The sequence below is a fragment of the Sminthopsis crassicaudata genome, chromosome 3, assembly GCF_048593235.1.
Source record: "Sminthopsis crassicaudata isolate SCR6 chromosome 3, ASM4859323v1, whole genome shotgun sequence".
Taxonomy (NCBI): Eukaryota; Metazoa; Chordata; class Mammalia; order Dasyuromorphia; family Dasyuridae; genus Sminthopsis; species Sminthopsis crassicaudata.
Window position 1 is genome coordinate 526,891,146 of NC_133619.1, and position 27,607 is coordinate 526,918,752.

A 27,607-nucleotide genomic window follows, 5' to 3' on the forward strand; every position below is an offset into this window, starting at 1 on the left:
TTAAATGAGGAGTCCCTAGATATTTTGTTTCCCACTTTGTCAAATACTGCATTATTAAGTTCTCTTGTTTCTGAATCTCCCTTGTCTAGTCTGCTTCATTTCTCTTTGCTCTCTCTTGCTCTTATTCTCCAGCTTTTTAAATAAATTCCAGATGATTTTGATAACTACTGTTTTAAATTATAGTTTGATGTCTGAAAGTGTTATTATCCCCTTTGTCCATCTTTTTATCATTTCCCTTAATACTCTAGGTTTTTTATTTTGCCAAATGAATTTTGTTATTTTATTAAGTTGTGTAAATTGGCAAAGCATTAAATATACTAATTAATTTTAGTAATATCACTTTTATTATATTGTCACAACTAATACTAATCACAAGCACTGAATATTCCTCCAGCTAGTTAGGTTATCTCTTATATATACAATTCTATACATAATTCCACATTTATCATGCTGCACAAGAAAAATCAGATCAAAAAGGAAAACAAAAATCAGAAAACAAAAAGCAAGCACCCAAGAACAAAAAAAGTGAAACTACTACATTGTGATCTACATTCAGTACCCACAGTCATGTCTCTTGATGCAGATGGCTTTCTATCACATGTCTATTGGCATTGGCCTGAATCACTCATTGTTGAAAAGAGCCATATCCATCAGAATTGATTATCACAATCTTTTTATTGCTGTACGATCTCCCGGTTCTGCTCATTTCACTTAACAACATTTCAAGCCTCTTTCAAGTCACCCTGCTGATTGTTTCTTATATAACAATAATATTCCATAACATTCATTTATCATAACTTATTCAACCATTCTCCAGCTTATGGGCATCCACTCAGTTTCCAGTCCTTTGCCACTACAAAAAGAGCAGCTATGTAGCATCTCTTAATGCTACCTAACCTTGTAGCTCCCCTTTGAGCTACTTTTAATGCCTGTCTGTCGACGGCATGGCTAGGCCACACTTACCCGTCTTCAGGCACAGACCCGGATAACAGAAACAGACCACCAGGAGATGGGGGTGAAGCAAAAGAGAACTTTATTCTTAGATAGCACATGTTTATACGTCCCTGAGGATCTGGGGAAGGGGGAGGTCCTCTAGGAACCTGGCATAATAGGATTGCCTCCAGAAGAGGGAGGGAGGTGTGCTAGGCTTTGAGAGCATTAAGGAGTGAGACGTGGTACCTGGGGTCAGACACCACCTCTTGGGGCTATGGCCCACCTCCAGATAGGGCTCACCTGTACTGCTCATCCTTCAGATCCTCCCACATTCTTTGAATTGCATTCCTTGCTCCTAGAGGCTTTTTAACCCTTACACTGCTATAAGCATTTTTGTACACATAGGTCCTTTTCTCTTTTTTATGATTTCCTTGAGATACAAGGTGCTGTTGCATCAAATGTCATGTTCAGCTTGATTACCTTTTGGGCATAGTTCCATAGTGCTTGGATTATTACATAATTCCACTAATAATGTATGTATAATATTCCCAGTTTTCCTTCATTTCCTCCAGCATTCATCATTGTATTTCCTGTCATTTTAGCTAATCTAAGAAGTATATGATACCTCAGAGATATCTTAATTTGCATTTCTCTGATCAATAGTGATTTAGAGGATTTTTTTCTTTAAATGTATTTTTTGTAAGTAACAGATTGTCAAGTTTTGTTATCTTATCCAATCTGTCACTCTTTTGTATTATAGGATTGTTTAATCCATTCACATTTGAAGTTATAAAAGTTAAATTTGCATTTTTTCTATCTGTTTCTTTAAAAAATATGATTTTTCTCTTCATACTCTAAACACAGTATTATGTTCTTTTCATTTATTCTTATTTTAAGGTGGCCCTATTCCACTGGCTCTCTTCCCTGTCTCCCTTCTCTCTTCTTTTTGTTTGTTACCTTTTTTCCCTTTGGGATTTGTTTATTAGTTCTATCTGGTTAGTATTTTTTATTTGGTTAATATTTTTCTTCCTTCTCTTTTTTTTTTCTCAGTCAAATAAGTTCCTCTTTTTTCTCCTCTTCTTCAGTTAGTCCTGTTCATTACTATTTTTTACAATTTAATTTTTGTCTTTCCAAAAAAAGGTTTCTTATACTCTTTCATTATCCATCATGTTTTTATCTTTATTAGATTCTTATCCTGTCTTATTTCTTATTTCTTTCTTATCAGTTATAATCTTTATATAACCAAAACTTTCAAGGTAGGGACTTCCTTCAAAGGACTTTCTGTCACTGCCTTATAGGGCAAGGATGTAATCATGGATTCCTTTTTCCCGCTATATCTCTCACTCTCAGAACAGTGCCAGTGTTATATATAGGTGTTATATATCTTCTTTTTTCCCTTCTAATCTAATCTGCATTAGTTTTGTTTATACAAAAACTTTTCAATTTGATATAATCAAAGTTTTCTACTTTGTGATCAATAATGATCTCTAGTTCTTCTTTGGACATAAATTCTTTCCTCTTCCACAGGTCTGAGGGGTAAAGTATCCTATGTTCCTCTAATTAATTTATAATCTCATTCTTTATTCCTAGGTCATGAACCCATTTTGACCTGACCTTAGTGTATGGTGTTAAGTGTGGGTCAGTGCCTAGTTTCTGCCATATTAATTTCCAATTTTCCCAGCAACTTTTTCAAACATTGAGTTCTTATCCCAAAAAGTGGGGTCTTTGGGTTGTCAAACACTGGATTATTAGAGTTATTGATTATTTTGTCCTTTGGACCTAACCTATTCCACTGATCAACTCGTCTATTTCTTAGCCAATACCAAATGGTTTTGGTAACTGCTGCTTTATAATATAATTTTAGATCTGGTACAGCTAGGCCACCTTCATTTGATTTTTTTTTTTTTTTTCATTAATTCCCTTGAAATTCTTGACCTTTTGTTTTTCCATATGAACTTTGTTGTTATTTTTTCTAGGTCATTAAAATAGTTTTTTGGGAGTCTGATTGGTATGGCGCTAAATAAATAGATTAGTTAAGGTAATATTGTCATATTTATTATATTTGCTGGCCCTATCCAAGAGCATTTAATATTTTTCCAATTGGTTTGAACAGACTAAATTTGTGTGGAAAGTGTTTTGTAGTTTTGCTCATATAGTTTCTGATTTTCCCTTGGCAGATAGCAATTCCTAAATATTTTATACTATCCATAGTTACTTTAAATGGAATTTCTCTCTGTAATTCTGTTGGATTTTGTTAGTGACATATAAGAATGCTGATGATTATGTGGGTTTATTTTGTATCCTACAACTTTGCTAAAGGTGTGGATTATTTCTAATAGCTTTTTAGTTGAATCTTTGGGGTTCTCTATGTATACCATCATATCATCAGCAAAGAGTGATAATTTGGTTTCCTCATTACCTACTCTAATTCCTTTAATCTCTTTCTCCACTCTTATTGCCAAAGCTAGCATTTCTAATACAGTATTGAATAGTAATGGTGATAGTGGACAACCTTCTTTCACCCCTGATCTTAATGGGAATAGTTGCAATCTTTCCCCATTACATATGATGCTTATTGATGGTGTTAAATAGATGCTACTGATTATTTTATGGAAAAATCCATTTATTTCTATACTTTCAACTGTTTTTAATAGAAATGGATGTTGGATTTTATCAAATGCTTTTTCTGCATCTATTGAGATGATCATGTGATTTTTGTTAATTTGGTTATTAATATGACCAATTATACTGTTAGTTTTCCTAATTTTGAAACAGCTCTGCATTCCTGGTATAAATCCTACTTGATCATGATGTATTATCCTGGGGATGATTTTCTGTAGTCTTTTTGCTAATATCTTATTTAAGATTTTAGCATCAATATTCATTAGGGAGATTGGTCTATAGTTTTCTTTCTCCGTTTTCAATCTACCTGGTTTGGGTACCATGTCTGTGTCATAAAAGGAATTTGGTAGAACTCCTTCATTTCCTATTTTTTCAAATAGTTTATATAACATTGGAGCTAATTGTTCTTTGAATGTTTGGTAGAATTCACCTGTGAATCCATCTGGTCCTAGAGATTAATAGCTTGTTCTATTTCTTTTTCTGACATGGGACTATTTAAGCAATTTACTTCTGTTAATCTGGAAAGCCTATATTTTTGGAGGTAGTCCTCCATTTCACTTAGTTTATCAAATTTATTGGCATAAAGTTGGGCAAAGTAACTCATTATTTCTCTAGTTTCCTCCTCATTGGTGGATAGTTCCCCCTTTTCATTTTTAAGACTAACAATTTGATTTTCCTCTCTCCTTTTTCTAATCAGATTTACCAAAGATTAATCTATTTTATTGGTTTTTTCATACAACCAAGTCTTAGTTTTATTTATTAGTTCCATGATATTGATATCATTAATTTCTCCTTTTAATTTTAGAATTTCAAGTTTAGTAGTTGAGTGGGGTTTTTTAATTTGGTCTTTTTCTAGCTTTTTAAGTTGTAAGCCCAATTCATTGATCTTCTCTTTCTCTATTTTCTTCAAGTAAGCCTCCAAAGATATAAAATTTCCCCTTATTACTGCTTTAGCTGCATCCCACAAATTTTGGTATGATGTCTCATCGTCATTATCTTGAGTGAAATTATTGTCTATAATTTGCTGTTTCACCTAATTTTTCTAATGTTCTATTTACCTCTTTAATTTCTTTCTTTTTTTTTTTTTTTTTGTGGTTTGATTTATCTAATTCTAAGAGTGCAAGGTTGAGATCTCCCACTATTACAGTTTTGTTGTCTATTTCTTCTTGCAACTCTCTTAACTTCTCCTTTAGGAAGTTAGATGCTATACCACTTGGTACTTTCCCACTCTTTTCAATCTTTGCCCCACTTCTACCCTCGACTCACCTGAGACTCCTAAGCACACAATTCATATTCCCCCATTGCTACCCTTTATTTGATATCAATGCATGACTCATTCCTCCTTGTCTCTATCTCATGTAATATAATCCTACAGAAAAAACATATATAGGCTGGGGATGTCACCAAGTGGTTGGTTGTTGCCCTTTGTTCTTGAAGAAGACTAAAATGACATCATTGTATTAGAGTCAAGATATAGTCGAATCAGATCTATACAAACTCAGAAAGCTGCATCATAGGTTGGGCACAAATAGCCCATATTTAGAGATATCTCTAAATTTGCTCATTTCATGTTTATCACACCAAGTACTAAAATCAGAGCTTCTTAAGCTTTTTTCACTCATGACCCTTTTTTACTCCAGAAATTTTTATAGGACCCAAAAAATACATAAATCAAATATTTGCTGATAATTAATCATAATTTTGCAATCCCCACATTCAGTTATACAACCCATTTGGGGTTGTGACCCAGAGTAAAAGCTTTACTATTGATAATGCCTTTCATCTTCCTCTTCATAGTTAAAGTCTATAGATTTCATCCTTGTCTCCTTTTGTACCTTAGAAGTCCCTCATTGGTTGGTTGTTTCTCTGTTGCTTTTGCTGTCCTTGCCTAATGCATTTATTCATTGCTTTTACATTTCTGTTGCTTAGGGTAATTGAGAAACAAATGATGTCTACAGTTCCAGTTTTCTAATTTAAAATATTTCTTAACTATTACTGAATATCCATTTTTTTTTGTCTTCTCTAGTTAAGCTCAGATTTACAGGGTTGGGTCAAGTGGAGCTCCTTTTTGGATTTCATTGCTATTTAGAACACATTCTATTTCCTCCTCCTTTTTCTTGTGGTTGTGGAATAGTCTAGTGTTATTCAAAAATCCTTTCTTTTGCATTTGAAACTATTCTGATAGATATTCAAATTTCAGTTCTGCTTTCCGGATTTCAGAAGTTCTCTTCTGTTATTTTCTTCATTATGATATTAAGATTTTTTTGTCCTGTCATGTTCTTCTGGAAGATCTATGATCCTTAGGTTGTCTTTATACATTCTATCTCCAATATGGTTTTACTTGTATAATAAGCATATGTTCTTTTAATTTATTATTAGTTATTAGTATTCTCTTCTAAGTTGTTTTTCACTTCTCTGTATTTGCATTCCCAATCCGTTCTCTTTTCTTTCATTAGTGAAACTCTTTATAGATTCAACTTTTTCTATTTAGTGTATTATTTATGTTGTATAGGACATACGTTATGCTCTCATAATTTTCATTTTTTCTTTTAAGCAATTCAGGAAAGTGTATTGTGGTTCCATGTTCTGAACTTCAACTGGGTCCTCTGGGTCATCAAGTGTTGGATCATTTCCCCTTATTTTACAATATTTATTCATAGATGTCTGAACTCCTTTACTAGAACTGGAGGCCATATCTCCTTCTGTGTTACTGTTTTTTTCTTGATTAATTGTTTATGTTTAAGATATTTTAGATTTCTTTTTCCTGAAATCTTTGGTTACTTTCAGTTTTGCCATTACCCCCATATTATTTTACCTGAAGAATTTTATGATTAAAAGGATAGCGTCTTTAATAGGTCACGTGAGAAAAAAAAAATGGGCAGACCAGAAATTTATCACTATGACCTCTCAAACCTCTCCAAAACAGAATTATTATTTTCCTGACTTACTTCCTGACTCCCTTCCTTCTGATTGTTCTTTTCTTGGGAGCTGGATTTCAGAGTTTTTCCACATTGGGGATTCACCAGCCTAGATCTCTGCCTGTACCGACTTTTGGAATGGTCATAATTGGCCTTCATGCTGTACTGTTGCCCTCAGGTTTGGTGTAGAGTTACATTGCCTCCCTTGTTCTCTCCCTCTCTCTCTCTCTCTCTCCCCCTCCTTCCCTCCTTCCCTCCCTCCCTCCCTCCTTCCCTCCCTCCCTCCCTCCCTCCTTCTCTCTCTCTCTCTCTCTCTCTCTCTCTCTCTCTCTCTCTCTCTCTCTCTCTCTCTCTCTCTCTCTCTCTCTCTCTCTCTCTCTCTCTCTCTCTCTCTCTCACACACACACACACACACACACACACACACACACACACACACACACACACACACACTCCTATCCCTATGATTGCTTAGTAGCTTTGGTGCTTCATGAAGCTTCCAGAAAACTTTTGTCCTGAAGGACTGTGACCAAGCCTTGTCTGATGAGGTTTGAGCTCATTTCCCTAGCCCAGAGCTAAGATCTTCACAGCAGTAGAAAAAGAAATGAGGAGTTGATTTTTAGGGGTAATGTTTTTTTTTATTTCCTCGTTACTGTAAAACAATTTTTTACTTTTGTTTTTAAAACTTTTGAGTTCCAGATTTTTTCTCTTCTTCCTTACTTCACCCTGCCTTTTATGAAGGCAATGTAATGAAGGTATGCAAAACATTTCCATAAAAGTTGTGAAAGAAAACATAGATCTCCTCTCCCCAAAACATAAAAAAACCCTACCACCCTGAAGAAAGAGTTTTTTTGGTTTGTTTTTTTTTTTTTTTTTAATATGCTTCAATCTGTATTTGGACACAATTAATTTAGAATTTTTCATTACAAATCTTTCAGAGTAGTCATGGATCATTGTATTGTTGAGAATTTCAAAGTCATTCACAGCTGGTCATTCCACAACTTTGCTATTACATTGTACATAGTATATTTCACTGGCCTTTTCAGGTTTTTCTGAGATCATCCTGATCATCATTTTACACCATTTTGATGTTAGCTTAGGTTTACTAATTGTAATCTCACTTCTGGTAGCATAGGAGGTTGGAGAGAGGTGCTGAGGGTTCTCAAGTTCAGTAAGCATCACTTTTTAGGTTTTGGAGGGTCTATTTTAAATCTTTTGGATTCTGGATGCCCTCAACTATGGAAACAGTTGAAGTTACTTTATCTTGGGTGCACAGTTTCTGTTTTGGAGAGGTTTGAGAGGCCATAGTGATAAATTTCTGGTCTGCCCATTTTTTTTCTCACGTGACCTATTAAAGACGCTATCCTTTTAATCATAAAATTCTTCAGGTAATATATGATTCTAAATCATGAAACACTGAGGTTTCTGGAGAATTAAAATTGATCAACCAAAGAGCTATGGAAAGATATGTTGTGGGTGTGAGCAGACAGCAGTATGTTAGAGAATTATAAAGATGTGTGTGTGTGTGTGTGTGTGTGTGTGTGTGTGTGTGTGTGTGTGTGTGTGAGATAGAATATGGACCAAGTGGTAGAAGCAAATTTCATGTACTTGTGTTTGTAAAATGATATGGCAAAGTGAGGAGGAAGAGTTCCAAGTTCATTGAGTAGATTTCTTGTGAATCTATGGAATGATAGGGGCAAGTTGTATAGGATGGGTAGGCACAGATGGGTTGTAATCTCTAGCATTGGAGATTACAGATACATTTGAATATAGTGAGAGAAGAAATTCAAGATTTTTTCAAAGAACACATGTTAAAGAAAACATGGATTTGGGCCCTACTTCTGACACTTTCTGTGTGACCCTGGGCAAATCATTTAATTTCTTATTATTCCTGGTAGGTCTTAAGGTGCAGAGAAGGTGCTAACCTGCATTAGTAAATGCAGTTTTCTCATTATAATTTCCTATTTCAACAAAATGTAGGAAATTAAGGAATTATATCTTCTTTGAGGCCATTTTGGATATATAGCAAAATTTCCTAGGAAAAGTTCCCTTCCTCTCAGCTTTCTTTTCTGTTTTTGTCCTTTTCTCTGCCTCTCATTTGGGCATTGAGACTTAACTTTGAGCCATTCAGTTTTTCCAATTTTCCCTTGGTCTTTTCTGAAGTTAACAGCCACATGTAATTAAGACTTGACTTTTTCAAAGGGTGAGGTAACTCCTGGTTTCATTATCACATTGTAGTGATTTTTTTTTTTTTTAACTTAGATAGTTTTATACAATAAAATATCTAACATGTTAGCTGTCAAGTGGTCACAAGTTAGGATGGTAGGCGAATCTAGAAGGGCAGCATGATACAATGGACAGAGTATATGCCTTAAAATAAGAAGATCTAAACCCTTGTCCTACCTCTGACACATATTGGCTATATGAGCGAGGATAAAACACTTCACCCTTTAAATAATCTGCATTAGTAGAAAAAAATTTCTTCCCTGGAAATTCTCTACACCAATGAATTTTTGAGCCAAAAAAAAAAGGGCAGAGCTTGTCTTTTTTATAACTTAGGGCTGCGTCTTAGACATTTCCAAATTTCAAGTGGTTGATTCCATAGCCTGCCAAATTTGAAGCAAAAAAAAAAAAAAAAAAAAAAAAAAAAAAAAAAAAAAAAGGTTTTTTGCATTTAAAGATTAAACATTGACTTTAAAATTATTATGTTTTGCCTTTAAAAATACTTTCTGAAAAGTATTTGATATTATTTTTCTATCCCATAAGTGGTCAAATAATAGTAGTTTACTTATTTTCTTGTTTTAAAATTGATGTTTAGTTATAACCAATTTGAGTTTCTTGTAGTTCTAGAGAAGCGTTATCTGACATTTTGCAGTCTTTGAAGAAATCTAAACTTTTTGAAGGCAAGTGGTTGATGAACAGAGAAAATATTTGCATTGGTAAGAACATTAATAAAACCACTGCCTGCCATTCATTTGGGGGGGGAAGTTATAGAAACTTTAATTCATTCTTACTGCAGCATAAGTGGACAGTGCTATTGTCCTTATTTTGTAAATGAGGAAAATACATCTAAATGAGCTGGGATTCAAACCCAGCTATATTCCAGTATGGCTTTAAGTTTTAAGAGAATTCTGTTAAATATGCGTACCTGAAGAACTTGTATATATGTAGAGGGAGGAAGTAATTTCGCATCTTTAAAAAAGAGGTTCATTTGGTACTAAAATTCTTAGAATTAATTAATGCCCAAGCAAAACTAGGAATAAATCTCTCTTTTCCTTTAATGGATATGATATTTATAGGTAGGAACCAATTTTTTTTTTTCCATCTTGAGCTGCTGTTTTTTGGATGTAGATAAGAGAATTGAAAAGCTTCAGTCTTTGAGAAATAGTTTATTATTGGAAACAATTTCAAAAGATTTTCTAAGTTAGTAGTTTCTATTTAGATAAGGTTTTTCCCCCTCTCTTATCCAATAGACATACAGAAGAAGAAAAGGCAAGTTGTATGCTGGAAAGATTACTAACATAGGAGAAGGAGACTTTTGTTTTCTTTCTCATTCCATGCACTTTCCAAGTGTGTAACCTTGAACAAATCATTGAATTTCTCTGAGAATCATTTGAATCATCATTAATATGAGTAGAATGTTAGACGAAGTCAGGAAGACTAGAGTTCAAATTCTGCCTCAGAAACTTAGCTATATGACTCATAGCAAATAACTTAAGTGCTGTCTGTTTTCTCATTAAACGAGAGCATTGGACTAGATGATGTCTCAGGTCTCTTCTCACTCTAAATCTATTATTTATGGAATCTTATGACACAAAACAGGTGTTTGAACTAGATGATGCTTTGTGCTTTTCAAACTTTTAAATCTTAAAAGATTTAATAATAATAAATTATTATTGATAATAATTCTATGAAAACATCTGTGTTACTAAATGATAATTGACACATCAATTTAGGGCACCTCCACTAAAGCCCTACTTTTATGCCTCATGGATGTAATGTGGAAGTGATTCTGAGTTCTCTAAGGCTATGCTGGTAACACAAGTTCTGGGAGATTCTCCCACTCTAGCAAAACTTAATAGAGGACTAAAAAAGGGGCATTGTGCAAAAAGGAACACTAAACTGGGTAAACACAAGATCTGAATTTGAATCCATTTCTGCCATGTAGTATACCTAAATAACCTTACAGAAATCACTGGGTCACTCTTGGTCTAGGTTTTTGATCCCATGACTCTTTTCTAGGGATCAGCACAGTTATGTCAGCAATAAATAAATAATAGCCAGCATTTATGTGATGCTTTGAAGTTTGTTAAAGCACTCTATAAATATCATCTCATTTTATTGTAAATTCATTCCCAGAAATTTTGCCCTCAAGTGAGTTTTTAGATGTAGCAACTATTTCATATGAATTGGAGGGGAGAGGGCTGCCGCTTTTATCTGTGGAGGGGAATGCTCACATGGAGGAAATTAGAGTCTTTTAAAGTACATGTAACCTTTTCAAAATTTTCTTTTGCCTCATTTGGCATTTTGGTAGATGACAGCAAACACCTAGCATGCCATTGTCCTGATACCAGAAAAACCAAAAAACTTTTTTTTTTTTTTTTTTTCAAATTTGTAAATTTAAGAAGCTAAGAACATTATTGTGTTTTTAACCTATTCATTGGCATGCTTGCCATGTCCTTTGGAACATTATCTAGAAGTCTTTGGGAGGGACCATTAAATGCTTACCAAAAAGTAAGCATTTAATTGTTGTTGGTTTTTTTTTTAGTGTATTTAGCTTCATTTTCTTCCAATAGCCTTAGGAGTGCATTTTGAAACTGTTATAAAACTCCTATTTTCTTTATGTATCACAGTATTTCATTGGAAGATTGAGATGTAATATTGTATAATAGGTATAGATCTTGCCCAGAATGTAGAAAAGGTTTTATTCCTGATACTTACTGGCATTGTGACCTTGGCAAGTCACTTCAACCATTCAGTGTCGTTGGAAACCCTCTACGATTGAGTAAGTTGCAGAGAAGGTGCTGAATTGCATTGGAAGAAGGAATTTGCTTTATCTAAGAATTCCAAAAGTCAGTGAAATCATAGGTTCAATCCCTATTTCTTAATACCCTCGAAGAACTATACCTTTATAAATAGACTTTATAATTTGCAACAATTATACTACTATCTGTTAATAAAGCCCTTTTTAATTTGTAGTGTTAGACTTTTTCAATTATGCTAAATTTTTATTTATAAATTTTGGAGGAAAGAAATAATAATCCATAAGCAATAAACCAATCAAGCTGAATTTAATATTAGCTACTTGGGAAGTTTTTCTTTTGTTTTCTAAATTAAGTGCTAGTAGATTTATTTAAAGTCATTAATAATAAGCCATTTTCCATGTCTAGCTAAAAATCACTTTGTTGCTACAAAAAAAAAATTAATGTCAATCACAAGTGAGTACAACATATTCCTCTGTCAGACTAGTTAATTGCCTGTGTCCTATTTTGGTAGGATTGTATAAAGAATAGCTTCATATCCAAATAGCAGATAAAAGGGAAAGAAAGCTGAGATAATCTCAGCCTTTTGGTTTATTTATGTAAAAACCATCCTAAGCCAGCTAAGAAGTGTTAATGACCAGGTGTATGTATTTTATAAATATTTCAACATTTTTGGAGAAAATATATATTTTTATTCATTTGGAATCAGATCTGAATTAAAATCCCAGTTAATGCCATTTATGATTATAGACAAGTCCTTTAACTTCTCTGAGTCTGTTTACTCCTTTGTTAAATGAGGATAATTAATAATTGTGCTATTATTCTCACAAGGTTGTAAGGAAAGTACTTGTAAACTTTAAAGAGACTTAGAAATATGAGGAATTGTGATGGTATTGTTGGAAATGTTATATTAATAGGTTTTTGAAAACTAACTAGTATCTTTTAGGTCAGTAAACAGTTCTACAAAAAAGTCACCTAGATTTGCAAACTCAGTGTCAAAACTCAAGTCTTTATTCTAACTCACTGCACATATCCAGTCTGTTGCCACATTTTGTCTCATCTATACATCTCCTCTCTACTCACATAGTCACCACATTAGTTCAAGTTCTCAAAACTTCTTGCTTAGTCATTTGCAATAAGCTTTAAAAAAAAAATTATTGATTTTTAAAATTTTTACATCACCTAAATTTTTATCACTTCCCAAAAAACTAACCGTTAAAAAAAAAAAAAGAGGGAAAATCAACAAAAGTTCATAATATATCCCCTACTCTGCCCCCTCCCAAAAAAAACACCTTAAGATATATGAAAATATTCACATCCATGGAATGCTGTCTCAGTAAAGAAACTGGGGCAGGCCCTTCTTAAAGTTCTTATAAGCCAATACTCATTCTTTGAAATTTTGCATCACTTACTTTGGGTTATTTTGTCCTGGTAGTTTTTTCCATCTCTATTGTCATTTTGTATCTTGTTTACATGGCTATATATACTTCACTGTATACCAGTTCATGTCTTTCCATGCTTCGTTGTATTCATCATATTGGGCCTTTCTTACACCATAGAAATATTTCATCATGGTTATATACCACAATTAGTTTGGTTATTATTCTCTTGCAGTTAATTTAATTGTTCTTGCTGCCTCGCTCAAATCTCTTCCCCGTTTCAATCCATTCTTCATTCTGTTGCCAAAGTGATTTTCCTAAAGCACAGATCAGATATTGTCCTCATTAAACCAGTGGCTTCCACCTCCAAGGTCAAATATGAAATTCTGGTATGTTAATCTCTTCACAACCTGTTTTCTTCCTATCTTTCTATTCTTTCTTATACTTTATTGCCCTTCATGTGTATTCTCTAATCTAGCTCCATTGGCCACATGCTGATCTTTCCACATAACACTTTATTCTCTTTCTTCCTTAACACTGTGTCCCTTATGCCTGGAATCCTGTCCCAGCTCCCACCTGCTTCCAGTTTCCTCGTGTTGAAGATTAAGCTCAAAAACTACTCTTTTCAAGGAACCTTTTCTGATATTCTGTACATCCTCTGTTTTGATGCTGCTGTCTTTTTTTCTAAAAATTCCTTCTTTCTCAATTCTTGTGTATTTTGTATGTACCTAGTTAAATGTATATGGTTTCTCCCATTAGAATGTTAGCTTCTTGAAGGCAGATACGGTTTTTGCCTTTCTTTGTACTCTCAGCACTGAGCACAGTGCTTGGCATGTAATAAGTACTTGATAAAGGCTTACTAACTGACTGGAGCAGTTTTTTAGATCATTTAGGCCAATAATTTTTTTATCTAAAATATGTAGAGAGAATTATAGTAAAATTCTGTTCTGAATCACATCCTCATCTTTCAAATGAGTCAATTTGGTTACATGTTCTCTTAAGATCTTCCTACTTAAATCTTTTTTTTTTTTACTCTTTTTTTAATTAATTTTATAATTATAAATTTTTTGACAGTATATATGCATGAGTAATTTTTTTATAACATTATCTCTTGTATTCATTTTTCCAAATTTTCCCCTCCCTCCCTCTACTCCCTTCCCTAGATGACAGGCAATCCCATACATTTTACATGTGTTATAGTATAATCTAGATACAATATATGTGTGTAAATCCAATTTTCTTGTTGCACGTTAAGTATTGGTTTCCGAAGGTATAAGTAACCTGAGTAGATAGACAGTAGTGCTAATATTTTACATTAAATTCCCAGTGTTCCTTCTCTGGGTGTAGTTGCCTCTGTCCATCAGTGATCAGCTGGAAGTGAGTTGGATCTTCTTTATGTTGAAGATATCCACTTCCATCAGAATACATCTTCATACAGCATTGAAGTGTACAGCGATCTTCTTGCTCTGCTCATTTCACTCAGCATCAGTTCATGTAAGTCTCTCCAAGCCTCTCTGAATTCATCCTGCTGGTCATTTCTTACAGAGCAATAATATTCCATAACATTCATATACCATAATTTACCCAACCATTCTCCAACTGATGGACATCCATTCATCTTCCAGTTTCTAGCCACTATGAAAAGAGCTCCTATAAACATTTTGGCACACACATGTCCCTTTCCCCTCTTTAGTATTTCTTTGAGATATAATCCCAGTAGTAGTACGGCTGGATCAAAGGGTATGCACAGTTTGATAACTTTTGGGGCATAGTTCCAAATTGCTCTCCAGAATGGCCGGATTCTTTCACAACTCCACCAGCAATGTATTAGTGTCCCAGTTTTCCCACATCCCCTCCAACATTTATCATTATTTGTTCCTGTCATCTTAACCAATCTGACAGGTGTGTACTAGTATCTCAGAGTTGTCTTAATTTGCATTTCTCTGATCAGTAGTGATTTGGAACACTCTTTCATATGAGTGGATATAGTTTCAATTTCATTATCTGAGAATTGTCTGTTCATATCCTTTGACCATTTATCAATTGGAGAATGGTTTGATTTCTTATAAATTAAGATCAATTCTCTATATATTTTGGAAATGGTACCTTTATCAGAACATTTAACTGTAAAAATATTTTCCCAATTTGTTATTTCCCTTCTAATCTTGTTTGCATTCGTATTGTTTATACATAAACTTTTTAGTTTGATGTAATCAAAATCTTCTATTTTGTGATCAATAATGATTTCTAGTTCTTCTCTAGTCATAAATTCCTTCCTCTTCCACAGGTCTGAGAGGTAGACTATCCTCTGTTCCTCTAATCTATGATCTCATTCTTTATGCCTAAATCATGGACCCATTTTGATCTTATCTTGGTATATGGTGTTAAGTGTGGGTCCATATCTAATTTCTGGCATACTAATTTCCAGTTTTCCCAACAGTTTTTTTCAAATAATGAATTTTTATCCCTAATGTTGGTATCTTTGGGTTTATCAAACACTAGATTGCTATAGTCCTTTTTTGTCCTTTGTATCTAATCTGTTCCACTGATCTACTGTTCTATTTCTTAGCCAATACCAAATGGTTTTGGTGACTGCTGCTATATAATATAGCTTTAGATCAGGTACACTTAGACCACCTTCCTCTGACTTTTTTTTTTTTTCATTAATTCCCTTGAAATTCTCGACCTTTTATTCTTCCATATGAACTTTGTTGTTATTTTTTCTAGGTCATTGAAATAGTTTCTTGGGAGTCTGATTGGTATAGCACTAAATAAATAGATTAGTTTGGGGAGTATTGTCATCTTTATTATATTCGCTCGGCCTATCCACGAGCACTGAATGTATTTCCAATTATTTAAATCTGACTTTATTTTTGTGGCAAGTGCCTTGTAATTTTGTTCATATAATTCCTGACTTTTCTTTGGTAGATGGATTCCCAAATACTTTATACTCTCAACATTTGTTTGGAATGTGCTTAAATCTTTATGATTCTATGTTTGGGCCTTGAATTATCTGGATTTAAGTTTTTTTTAATGTATCAATTGTGTCTTCCCTGCTAAAATTTGTACATCATATAACGGAAAAGAGGTTTGAACTAGGAGATGAGAGATCTTGGTTTGAGTTAGGAGAGCTAGCTAACAATTTTAAACAAGACATGACCTCTTGAGTCCCAAGTCCTTTATTGTTAAAATGAGTGAATTGAACTGAATTGTTTCTAGGATTCACATGATCATTCTTTGAAAAATTAAAAATTATACTCACTAATTTGAAAAGCAAAGAACTAACTTAAATGAAAACCCTATGCTGAAGTACATACATCACAGTTGATTTTCTGAATATAGCAGTATTGGGAATGTTGGGGAGAGGTTTTGTTGTCTTTTGGTCTTTTCATTTCTAATGCTATCTTTCTCTGTTTGATTTTACGATATAATTAATAACTATAACTAATTGGTAAAACACTTAGCTATTATAAAGTACTTTATCAAAACAACTATTAACAGTAAAAATGCTTTGCACAATTCCTCTTTGGGATTTTGTGGACTTTCAAACTTGCTTAAAGTGGGGAGAAGTTAAAGTGCTCTTCTGAACATTTAAAATAATAAGACTTAAAATTGTCTCAGTTGCAGAGAAAAGAGACATAGATACATACCTCCAGTTAAAAAAAGAAACTAAACGTTAGGATTATTCTTGTGAAACTGAGCAAATGCCCTTGAAGTGTTAGAATGTCTATTTTCTAGATTAAAGAATTTCCTGGTTGTGGTGAAAATGAACCTTTAGGCTGTAAATGATCTACCTTACTCAAGGTAACTACAGCAGTTTCTGACATATACACCATTTTATCAAGATTGTTTTCTCAGCCAGTTCAGAACAGACCTTCAAGTAAGTCACCTAGAACCAGATGTTTAAATATCATTCTTAAAGATAGAGGAAAACACTCTATAATTTCTTTTGGCAACCTTTTCCATGAGTTCTGGGCTAGCAGAACTGAAGCTAGAACCAAGCAAGTTCTTCTTTTATAGCTCTTAGAGCTTTAATAATTTCCACGATTATACAAGTTTAACCTCCAAAAGTTTTCACTACAGTGAATTACTAGAAAGAAATGTCCAATCGAAATTTCTATTGCTACAAATGAGGCTCATTTTTCCCTTATTCTTATTGGAATTGGGGAAGCCAGCATATGACCTTTATACACTAGAGATCAACCTTCATTAGATTAAAAAAGATTCCTAAATCTTGCCATTTTTTTTCCCTTGAGTCATATATTCCAGCAATTTAGGTTCTTTTAACTGATTTTCCCTAGTGCCCTAAACTAGTGTGGTTCTTGAATTTTATCTTTTTAAAATATTCTATTCTTAATTCTGTCCTTCCTTATTTTTTAAATAAATTTTATTGTTAAGACTGATTTTCCTTTACCTTTTGCTTTTTACTATGATGTCTATTATTAGACCTGTGATATCTTGTACTTAATGAGTTATTTTACATCTTTGTTCCCTTCTGAATAGTAATTTTTCTTCTTGGTTTGCATTGCCTTACAGTTGTTTCCACCAAAGCTTGTCAATTTTTGAGTGACAATTTCTCTAACTGATGAAAGATAATTTTGAATTCTTGTATTCCCTGAGATCCTAGCAACTTCTAGTTTAACATAATCTTTATATTTAATTATTGTATTCTATGTTCTGTTTTTGAAAGGTAAGATGTTATTTTTCTTTCCCCTATGATTTCATGAGTATGGAGAGTTACCAGTGAGGAAAGTCCTACAATTCTAAAGTTGAAAGGAAACTGAAAGATTAACTGATTCATTCATGATTATATATATATCTCAACCTGAATCATCTTCCTGATCCCAAGAATGGCCATTTTCTTCACTATGTCTACACCATGTTGCTTATACTAGATCCATACATAAAGAACATACCTTCTCGAGTTGGCACTGAATTATTGCTTTGCAATGCAGATTCTATATGCAGTTGTGCTCCCACTTAGCAATAGCATTCAAACTAATTTGATTTTTTTTTTTTTGATTGCCTATAGAATCCCACAATACCTTTCCCATTACCTACAATGGCAATTGTGGTTCTGGCTTTACTTTTATCTTTCAGTCTCTATTCCTACCCTTTATTTTCAGGGTGTATCTTGAACTTAATTAATTTAGGAAGTAGGCTAGTGTAAATTAATGTTTTCTTGGGCTGTAAAAGAGTTTGGAAAGTTTCTCTAGGTCTCTTCTATACTGTGGGGTGGTTCCATGGAGCCATTTTGCAAGTACCTTTCATGAGATTTTCTCTAACACAGGCTAGGCTTTTCTGGTTTATTGATGGAAGAAATTTTTGTCTCTATTTGAAAGGATTAGAGGGCTTCAATATCTTCTCAGAAATTATAATTTTTATAGATCTTATATAATGTTAACAAAGTAAACCCAGGTACTACATAATACTGCTTGGAGTTCTGTTCTTTTACCTTTATACTCCTTGTCTGATTTGCAATGATAGACTACTTCAAAGAATGTCTTTTTTCTTGTTACAAAATATATTAGATGTCATTGCTCCCTCCTTATTTACCTTCAGAGAGTCTTACAAAGGAAAATAAAGCAATTTTTTTTTTTAATGAAAAAGTACAGGTCTGGTGTTGTTGATCAAGAGAATATACTCTTCCTACCAACTCCCCATGGAAGTGTCAACCCTAGAAAAAAGAGAAGAGGGGAAGAATCTTGAGGAATGTATTTCAAAAATAATACTTTCCATTGTCTATCTCCTATCGCTCTCTTTTATTGTATAAATCATAACTTCTCTGAATGTGACTTAAGAATATATAGAAAGGTTTTATTCATCTGTATTGTGCAGACTAAGGAAAAAATTCAGTAAAAAAAAAAAAAAAGCATTTCAAATTCCTTTTTGCTGAATGCCATTTGTTTTAATGGGCGTCATTAATTCCTTAATGTCAAGGAATTAACCAAGCAGGTACAAGTATGATTATAAAATCAAATAGAAAAAAAAGTCTTTAGAAATTAATGATCCCCACCCTTTTTCATTACCTTTGCTGTTTCTCACCCAAAGCAATCGTATTTGAACTGAATGCCTTTCCTTAACTTTCTGGATACATACTCATCTTCATTATGAGTGACATTATGAGGTTTAAATGGCTTTGAAATTAGAACTTCATCTTTTCCATTACATGCTAAGATTATATGGGCTGTTTAACTATGTTTTCATAGAGATTCAATCAGGCTTCCCAGTTTGGTAGGTACAGCTTCTCACCTCTATCTTTTCAGGGGTAAATATGCCCCATTCTCTAACAAGACAGTATCCAGAGAAGATAGGAAAGCAAATGTCCAAAACTCCATGTAAGAATACAGAAAGGCAATTTTTGCCCGACTGGTACAAAAGTACATATGAAGCTTCTCTTCACTGTGGAGAATTCTTGAGTATCTGAAAATTTTGCTACCAAAGAACTGAGATTATATCCCTCAGTTACTCATTGTGAACACTAGAAGATAACTTAAGAGACTCTGACAATATTTTGAAGGACTACCAGGGATTTTACAAGTACTCCTAAGAAGTGTATCTTTCCTTAGTAAATATACATGATTGTGTAGCATCCTACTTTGATTTATATCGTTTCCCCTTCACCGAGTGAAACAAAATTATATACATATATACTTGATGTCACCGTATTTACCTTGTTGGCTAATTTTGCATGGTCTGCATACCAAGTATTGAACAGATCATAAAGATTATTTTTTAAAAATCTATAGCAAAAATACTGTCCCAAGCTAGTATTTATTATTAAAACAAATTGCTCATCTAATTTATCTATAATCAATTTTTTTTATTTAAGAAAGGCAGATTTAGTTGTTTAAAAGCTATATGCTAAATCATATATTAAAAGTAAGAGATATTTTACATTACCTCTATCCTGTGTAATAAGCAAATATCTAACTTAAAGAGCAGATTAAAAGGGAAAAAATCCATCCAGGGTTCAAAAGATAAATGTCTTGCAATGGCATTTAAATTTATTTGTCAAATGGCAATGTTTACATATAGTGATGTAGTGATTGGGTTTGGTTGAATATAACTTCTACTTCAAACAACCAAATTTTGATAGCATGAATTATATTTCTCTTGATTTGGAAGAATTCAGTGTTCTTTAATATGTTATCCTATTCGTCTTCTCATCCCAAGAATGTAGTCATAGAGTTAGAGAATCTGAGCTAGAAGAGAATTTAAAGATTGTATAGTTCAGCCCCAATTACTAGGTATTACTCTACATTCAAAATCTGGGAACTAAAGCTTGAAATATGAATGTATAATTAGCCAATAAAGAAAATGCATTTACAAAGAGAATATTAAACTGACTTTCAAAAATTAGATATGATAACTAAGTATTCATTAAAGTTTACTAGTTTTCTCATTCACTAAGAGATTTAGGGGAAAAAAAGGAAAACTAACCTAATGACATTGCTTTCCCCAGAGTTACCAATGAATTCTTACTTGCCAAATCTAGTGGCCTTTTTCCTATTCTCATCACTTCTTTGCAGCATTTGACACAATTTACCATCTTCTCTTGCTGTATAGTCTTTTCTTTCTGGTTCTGCCTTGAGTTTTTCCTCTCTATTTAATGTCACCCCCATTAACTGGGAGTCTCCTAAAATTCTGATCAGGACTCTTTTTTCTTTCTATATTCTTTTACTATATTCCTCTCTTCCTATATTATCTTATGCTGAATGATCCTTTCAGCTTTCATGATTTCAGTTATTACTATGCAGATGATTTCCAAATCTATTTGTCCAGATTGTTTCCTTTTCTGTCTTCCAGTCTCCTATTACCAGTTATTTGTAAGTCATTCTAGTAGTTTCTTCCTATCTTCCACATAGATGCCATAGTGATTTTCCTAAATCACTTTATGGCATAGATCTGACTGTCACCTTCCTTTTCACCCCACTTCCTTCCTTTGGCTTTTTAAAGTCCTACATGATTCATTTGAATGTCCTTTTCCTAGTCTTTGTAACTTGACCTCTTCCTCCCTTTCTAATCCTTGTATGTTCAACTCCCATAGCCATACTGGTGTACTTACAGTTCCATGTCTCACTTTTGTGCCTTTTCAGTCATAATATTTGCACATATTATTAAACAAGTTAGTAATCATAAAATACTTAGCACAAGGCTGGTACATAGAAGGTATTTAATAAATACTTCTTTACTCTTCCCTTTCCCTTCCCCTGCAGACTAAAAAGAACACTAGTATTAACTAATGTGGGAATATTACATAGTTGTATTTTGCTTTTATCTACTTTTTTAGTTGTAGCCATTGATTTTTCCACAAGAAAGTTTTCCCTAAAATCTTTTATATCCTTATGACAGTGTCCAAGAATAACTCTTACAATAGGTACACCTTTTATAGCATTTCTAATGGACAAATTCCCTCCAAAAAATTGTCTTTCAAGGACTTACGAATGCAAATTTACTTTTAGCCTCTCTTTACTTACTAACCTACAGTTTGACAAATATAAGAACTGAGATGTACATATCTTGCATACTTGAGTAGGTGGTTGTGCCCTTTGCAAATATACCTATACACACACTCTCATTCTCACCCTCACACTCACAGCACATACAGCCCTATTCTAAGAATTACAAATTCATTCCAGACACTGAAATTGTTACTCTTGGCACCACCTGGTGGCTCCTGTGGGCAACTGTCCCACCCGAATTCTCCACAACATTCTTCTTTCTAGGAAGAATCATAAATGTGTCCTTTTCCATTTACTTGTTTGCTTGTTTTTCATTAGTCACATCTCATTTACTTCCACATCAAGTATTCCCCTTATCACATTTTAAATATTTCTTCTTTCACTCCCTTCTTCCATCTCTCTTCCAACTCTGGTTCTATTTCCTTATAATAGTTTCTTCCTTCTTTCTCCTTCTCTTTGTTCCATTTGTTACCCAGAAATAGTCTTACCCCAATTTTGGCTTATAAAGGTTAAAAAACAAAAACAAAAAACCCTAAGCTGTGGATAAAGTGTCAGACCTGAATTCAAGAAAACATTGAAGTTAGGAGCCAGTCTAAGATACTTATTAACTGTGTGATCTTGAACTCTTTCAGGCTCACTTTTCTTAGCTGCCACTCCAGGCTACTGTAGGATAAAATGAGAGAAAGTGTGTAAAGAGTTTTGCGAATCTTATAGCATTATGTAATTCTCATTATTATAATTTTTTAAATGCTAGGGATATATTGTGAAGGAAAAGGAAAACTAAATTTTGAAATGAAATTGGACACAGTATGTCTCTTACCATAAAAGGCCTTACAAATTCAAGAAATTGCCTTTTTAGTTTCCTCAAAACCCTCCATTTATTATTTTATCTTTCCTTATGCCTGTCTGATTTCAAAGAATAAGTGTTTATGAAAAATTTTAAGCATGGGTTTTTATTCAGTTTGAGAGCTTTAAATAGTATTAAAAAGTTTTCTGCTTTTTAGTCCAAATTCATATTTCAGACATATTTCCTACAGACTTACGTGGATTGTTGTAGAACCTAGCTACCCTGTATAAAATTGTCTTTCTAAAAATATATTCCTGCATTTAAAATATCAACTTGCAAATGAACTTTTGCAATAATGTCTGTATATAAAACACCTATGTTTTTAATTGCTCAGTAATAAATTCATCCATCTTTCTCTTGGTTATAAATTATGACAGACTTCATTTGCACTAGGTATAAACACAGGTTTCACTTTTGCTGTTTTGTTTTTTTTTTTTTTTCCACACAATATTAGTGATAATCATGAATTTCCAGCATTTCTATTAAAGCTTTAAAACAAAGTAGGAGTAGGGTTGGTGACCCTACTGTAGATAATTAGTGAGGGGGAGGCAGGAAAAGTAAGATTTGAAAGAAGTGACACTATAATAGAGACTTAACCCCATGTAATGCCAGTATGGCCACAGGGAAAACATTTTCTACAGAAGGCTTTCATTCATTCTCCTCAGTTTGTTCCTTGGCCTTCAGTGTTAGAATGGCCTTTATAGAACAGAAAAATCTGTTACACCCTGTTATACTTGGTAGAACAGATACCTAACTCCAACATCAACATTTTCAAACTGTCTTGGAGAAATAGAATTTCTGGATACTGTCTTTTTTTTTTTTTTCCCCCACTTAGAGTTTTCGTTTCCCTGGAGAAATTAAACAGTATTTATTTTTTAACATTAACAGGCAGAATGATGATGCTTAATAACTGTGCTATATGCATGTATTCTAGGGGGAAGAAAAAGAGAAGATTCAATATATGCTTGACTTCCTGGTAAAAGAATTTGTTTGCAAAATATGGCAGTTTACCAAACCTATCTAAACCCCAAAACCAGTGAATAATATAGAAATTATGCAAGTTACTATGAGGCTTGTATGACTAGCATCTGAAGAAAAATAAAATGAAGAATACAGACAATAATGATGATAATAAAGACTTAAATTTATATAGCACTTACTATATGTGAAGCAGTGTGCTAAGCATTTAATAATTACTTTCTCATTTGATTCTCATCACAATGCTTGGGAGTAGAAGCTGTTATTATCCCCATCTTACAGTTGAGGAAACCAAAGCAAACAGTAGTTCAGTGACTTATCCAGGATCATACAACTAGTAAGATAAATTAGACATTGAACATCAAATTACTGATGCACATTGCTATCAGGTATATTATAATTGTGACCAGTAGAGTTGCTGGAAATGCTAGAAACTAGCAAATCATTTTTGTGAGCTGGTAAGGGTTTGAGTCTATCTGCAAGCCTGATTTAAAGTCATTCCTAATTCTAGCCAGCTTCTAATAATGGAATTTCAAAGGCTGGTCAAAAGTCAAAAATTATGGAAGTTAACTTTAGGAAGAGATTGATTTGAAAATGTCATCAACCCTGTCTACTAAATACACATCACACAAGTCAGATGCAAACATTTTTCCTGGAATTCAAGATTTCTTTGACAACTTTGTCTTTCTTCAAGAGTTTGCTCTTTCCTATGGGCTAGTAAAATTAACACAATGGATAAAGTGCTAGAACTAGAATCAGGAAGACTCATCTTCCCAAGTTCAAATCTGACCAAAGACACTAGCTGTATGGCCTTAAATAAGTCATCTAATCCTGTTTACCTCAATTTCTTGTGTATAAAATGATCTGGAGAAGAAAATGCCAAACCACTCCAGTATCTTTGCTAAGAAAACAAGACTGTCAGAAGTGACAAATACTGTCAGCATTGATTGCTAAATTAACTGTTTTTAAGTATTATAGGACAATGACAAATGTAAACAGTTCTTGCTTCCTTGTGTTTCAGTCCAATATCTTGGTGCAATGCTGACTCCAGACTGCTTTCATTTTGTGAGTTCCATTTCTGGGGAAAATCTGTTTTATAGTCTGGATGCATACTTTGGTTCCTTCTACTTGCTTATTAGTACCCAAGAAGCTTTTAAAAATCTAAATGAGTACATGAATTTTTCTTACTCTACAGAAAAAGCCTATAGAAAGCTATTGATGCAATTTAGATTAATCTGCTGTGTCTGAAGTAGCCAATGAAAATATTTAGGGAAGAGATAAACCCAAAATCTCATTAAGTACATGAAATGGATTCAAATTCAGATCTTTCAGGCTTCAAGTCCACTGCTTTTTTTTCTCCTCCATATACTGCTTATACAATATTGCAAATAGTGTCACAAATAATAAATCAGGTAAGTTTTTATAGATTTTTTTCAGAACCTTCTCTCAAAACAATATCTTTAGAACATCATATTTTTTTGCAATTTAAAGTATATGGTAGTGATTTCAGCAATATACATCCAATTACATGGTTCTCCTTTAAGTATTACCTCCTGATTGGTATCATCCCCAAAGTAAAATTTTAAGTTTTCTGGATCCTTGGTAATTGCTGTTTGCCTCAAACCCTCTCCAAATTTCAATTTTCATTCAATTTTTAATTAAATTTCATTTAAAGTTTTCTTTAGGGGAAACGTGGATAATTCAGTTGATTGCATTTATTGCTCAAAGTAAGGAAAATAAATTCTTAACAGGATTCACTACTAAAGTCAAGATCTACTGGCAGGAAGAAATATTGAATTACCTGAGAATGGACTAAGATCAACTTGAAATGTCACAGCCACAGAGAAGTTGCTGGTCTTTGTAATGTTTCTCACCCAGAATCAGTAGAGAATTCATTTATGTCACTGGGGCAGTGAGGATGACTTTGCATTGATCTAGAATGTGGTATTCTGTTCATGGTGATTAAGGATACCAGCTAGGGGAGGACTAGCCAGGTAGAGGAGTGCAATATGTAGCCATGACTCACAGTATAGTGTCATGACTTTGAATCTGTGGGACTAAACAACAATGATCGTGGCTTTATCTTTTCCATAACTAGCAGAGGTAACAGCATTTCTGTGCCACTGATCATTCCTTCTCACTTTAGGCTTTTGATCATCCATTAGCCCTTGTTCTCCTCTTTTCTTTCTGCTGATTTTAGCTGGGTCAGGCACGACCTAGACCTTTATGTTCCCTGCTTTTCCAGCTTGCCTTAATATTATAGAATTTCAGCTCTCTGAACAGAGAAATGGCCCGAATTAGACCTAATGGTGAAGGAGAAAATAAGTGGTGATGAGGTGAAGGTTCAGTCATTAATAGCAGTAATATTCTAGACTTAAAAACTTTGGTTTTTTTAAGTCTTCTTGGCTTAAAATACAGGGATGATATTGGGGTGACTAGAGCTATCAGTCTTGTTTTCTGAGAGCTATTTGAGTCACAATGGGTTTCAGTAGCTAGGTGGAGTGATGAGAATAATTTAGTTTGAGGCCTTCTGTTTTCTCCCTTGTTCCTGATGTGTATATTTCTTAATTCATCTGATTTCCTGTGTTGATACTTTGAAGAGCTGTGCTTTTATCACTGAATATTCCCTCCTCCTATGCAAATAACAAATATCTCAACCTTGATCCCTATTTCCCTATTGGTGACCACAGATTCTACACAATATACTTCAGGCCTTCCTTTTGTTCTTTTATTATCTCTGTGCATTGCTCAGGCTATTCATCTGTTTTTCCTCCTTCTTACCCCTTGGCCAGCCCACCTCATTTTCCATCTGATTAAGGAGGATAATGTGAAATGATGCCCTCACACATGGTTTTGGCATCATTATAATTCTATTCTTGCTTGTGGCAAGATAGAATTATAGGACATTGTGGTAGGTAGGCTCTCACCAGAGCCCCCAAAATAATACTGGCTCATTTGGAGATAAGAGTACAATAAGCAAAAGCTTTGTCTAGGCTCTCTGTTACAACTCCGTTTCCCAGAATGACATTAACTGCCAATATCATTTGTCTTTAGCAATTCCTTCTCTCAGTGTGTCCTTAGGAACTTAACTCGGTCTCAGGTATCTGTGAGGCATGTTAATAACAATATTAAAGAAATATCTGCATGGTTAGAGATTTCCAATGTTGGGTTTTGCTTGCTACCATGAAAATGTTGAAATTTTCTTTGCTGTCATTGTTTTTTTCCTTATTTCCTAACATTGATGCTCAATTTCTGTCTTTGCGCAGGTCCCTGGAATCTGATCTCTGGCGAGCCTTAGGATAGAAACTTTCTAATGATCAAATATTTTGAATATACGGTTTCCGTAAGCGGAACCACTTACTGCTAAAGCACTGTGGAAGAGGCGAGGCTTTCAACCGAGGTTCTCACTGATGCTCTCTCTGCACTTTCTTGATTGCTGATTTTTCCTTTCTTGGTCTACCTTGCTTCCTTTTGGTCATCTTTGATTGTGTTATCCTGGATAAACTTTAGGAAGGTGAACTGTGACTTCTGAACCCTGCATGGCATCCTGCAGACTCAATTTTTAGCATTCCTTAGTTGATAAGTGACTGCCTTCCCTTTTGAAGCATGAGGTCAGTTAACTATTGTCAATCCTCCAAGTTCTGCATGAACAACTTGTGGGGAAGAAAATACAATAAAATTTCTAAAGATCTTTCAGGTTTTGAAGAAAATGTACATAGTTTGTATTTAGCTCTGGCTTGGAAGGAGTCAGTTGTGTATGGCTCTGTATGCTTATGTATATCTGTGCTCTCCTTAACATTCTCTTTTCTGCAGGCTGTTTGTATATGTGTAAATAAATGAGACAATAAATATATTCTGACATTATATCTGAGTATTATTTTTCATCTCATCAGACATGACTCAAATGCAGATGTAACTGTCCTGCTTACTGGAAAGAGGGTTTGCTTGCTCCACTCAGGTTGTGATTTTTTTCTGATGTCAAGAAAAAAAGTCATTGTAGTTCCCAGATACTTTGTGCAATCCATAAATTAAGGTGATGACAAAGATGTTGCTTTTATACAACTTGGTTTAAATTACCTGGGGTGGAAGCTAAACTCATCAAGTAATAGGCAAGCTATTTGAGGACTTGCCATGAAAAAGATCCACAACTTCTAGGACATTGAATTTTCTTTCACTCAATGATCTACTCTGAGATCCAGAAGCTTGTTCTTCCTTTCACATGGAAGGAACAGCTTCAGGAAGATAATTTTCTTTTTGCAGAGAGGATATTAGCCTTTTCATGTGGTAAGGATAATGCTGTTCAGGTCAATTAACAATTGTCCCCCAACTTGTTTTCTTATCAATTATTTGGTGGTCTTTATTTTTATCAAGCATTTTTAAAAATGCTATTATAGAGGGGCTGATTGTGTTCATCATTTCAAGTTATTTAGTAACTTGCTCTAGCTTTGTATTTAAGATTTTCTCAATACTGTGCTTTTTTGTG

At 33.8% G+C, this 27,607-nt stretch overlaps 1 protein-coding gene across 1 annotated transcript in view; it reads left to right on the forward strand.

Annotated features, from left to right (window-relative positions):
- RDX (radixin) overlaps positions 1-26,988 on the forward strand; it is a 121,739-nt gene extending 94,751 nt beyond the window's left edge. Inside the window, exon 15 of the mRNA XM_074304314.1 lies at positions 26,391-26,988. Coding sequence (XP_074160415.1) covers positions 26,391-26,427 — 37 coding nt within the window. The 3' untranslated portion in view covers positions 26,428-26,988. The remainder of the gene's footprint in view (positions 1-26,390) is intronic.
- The last annotated feature ends 619 nt before the right edge of the window (positions 26,989-27,607 follow it).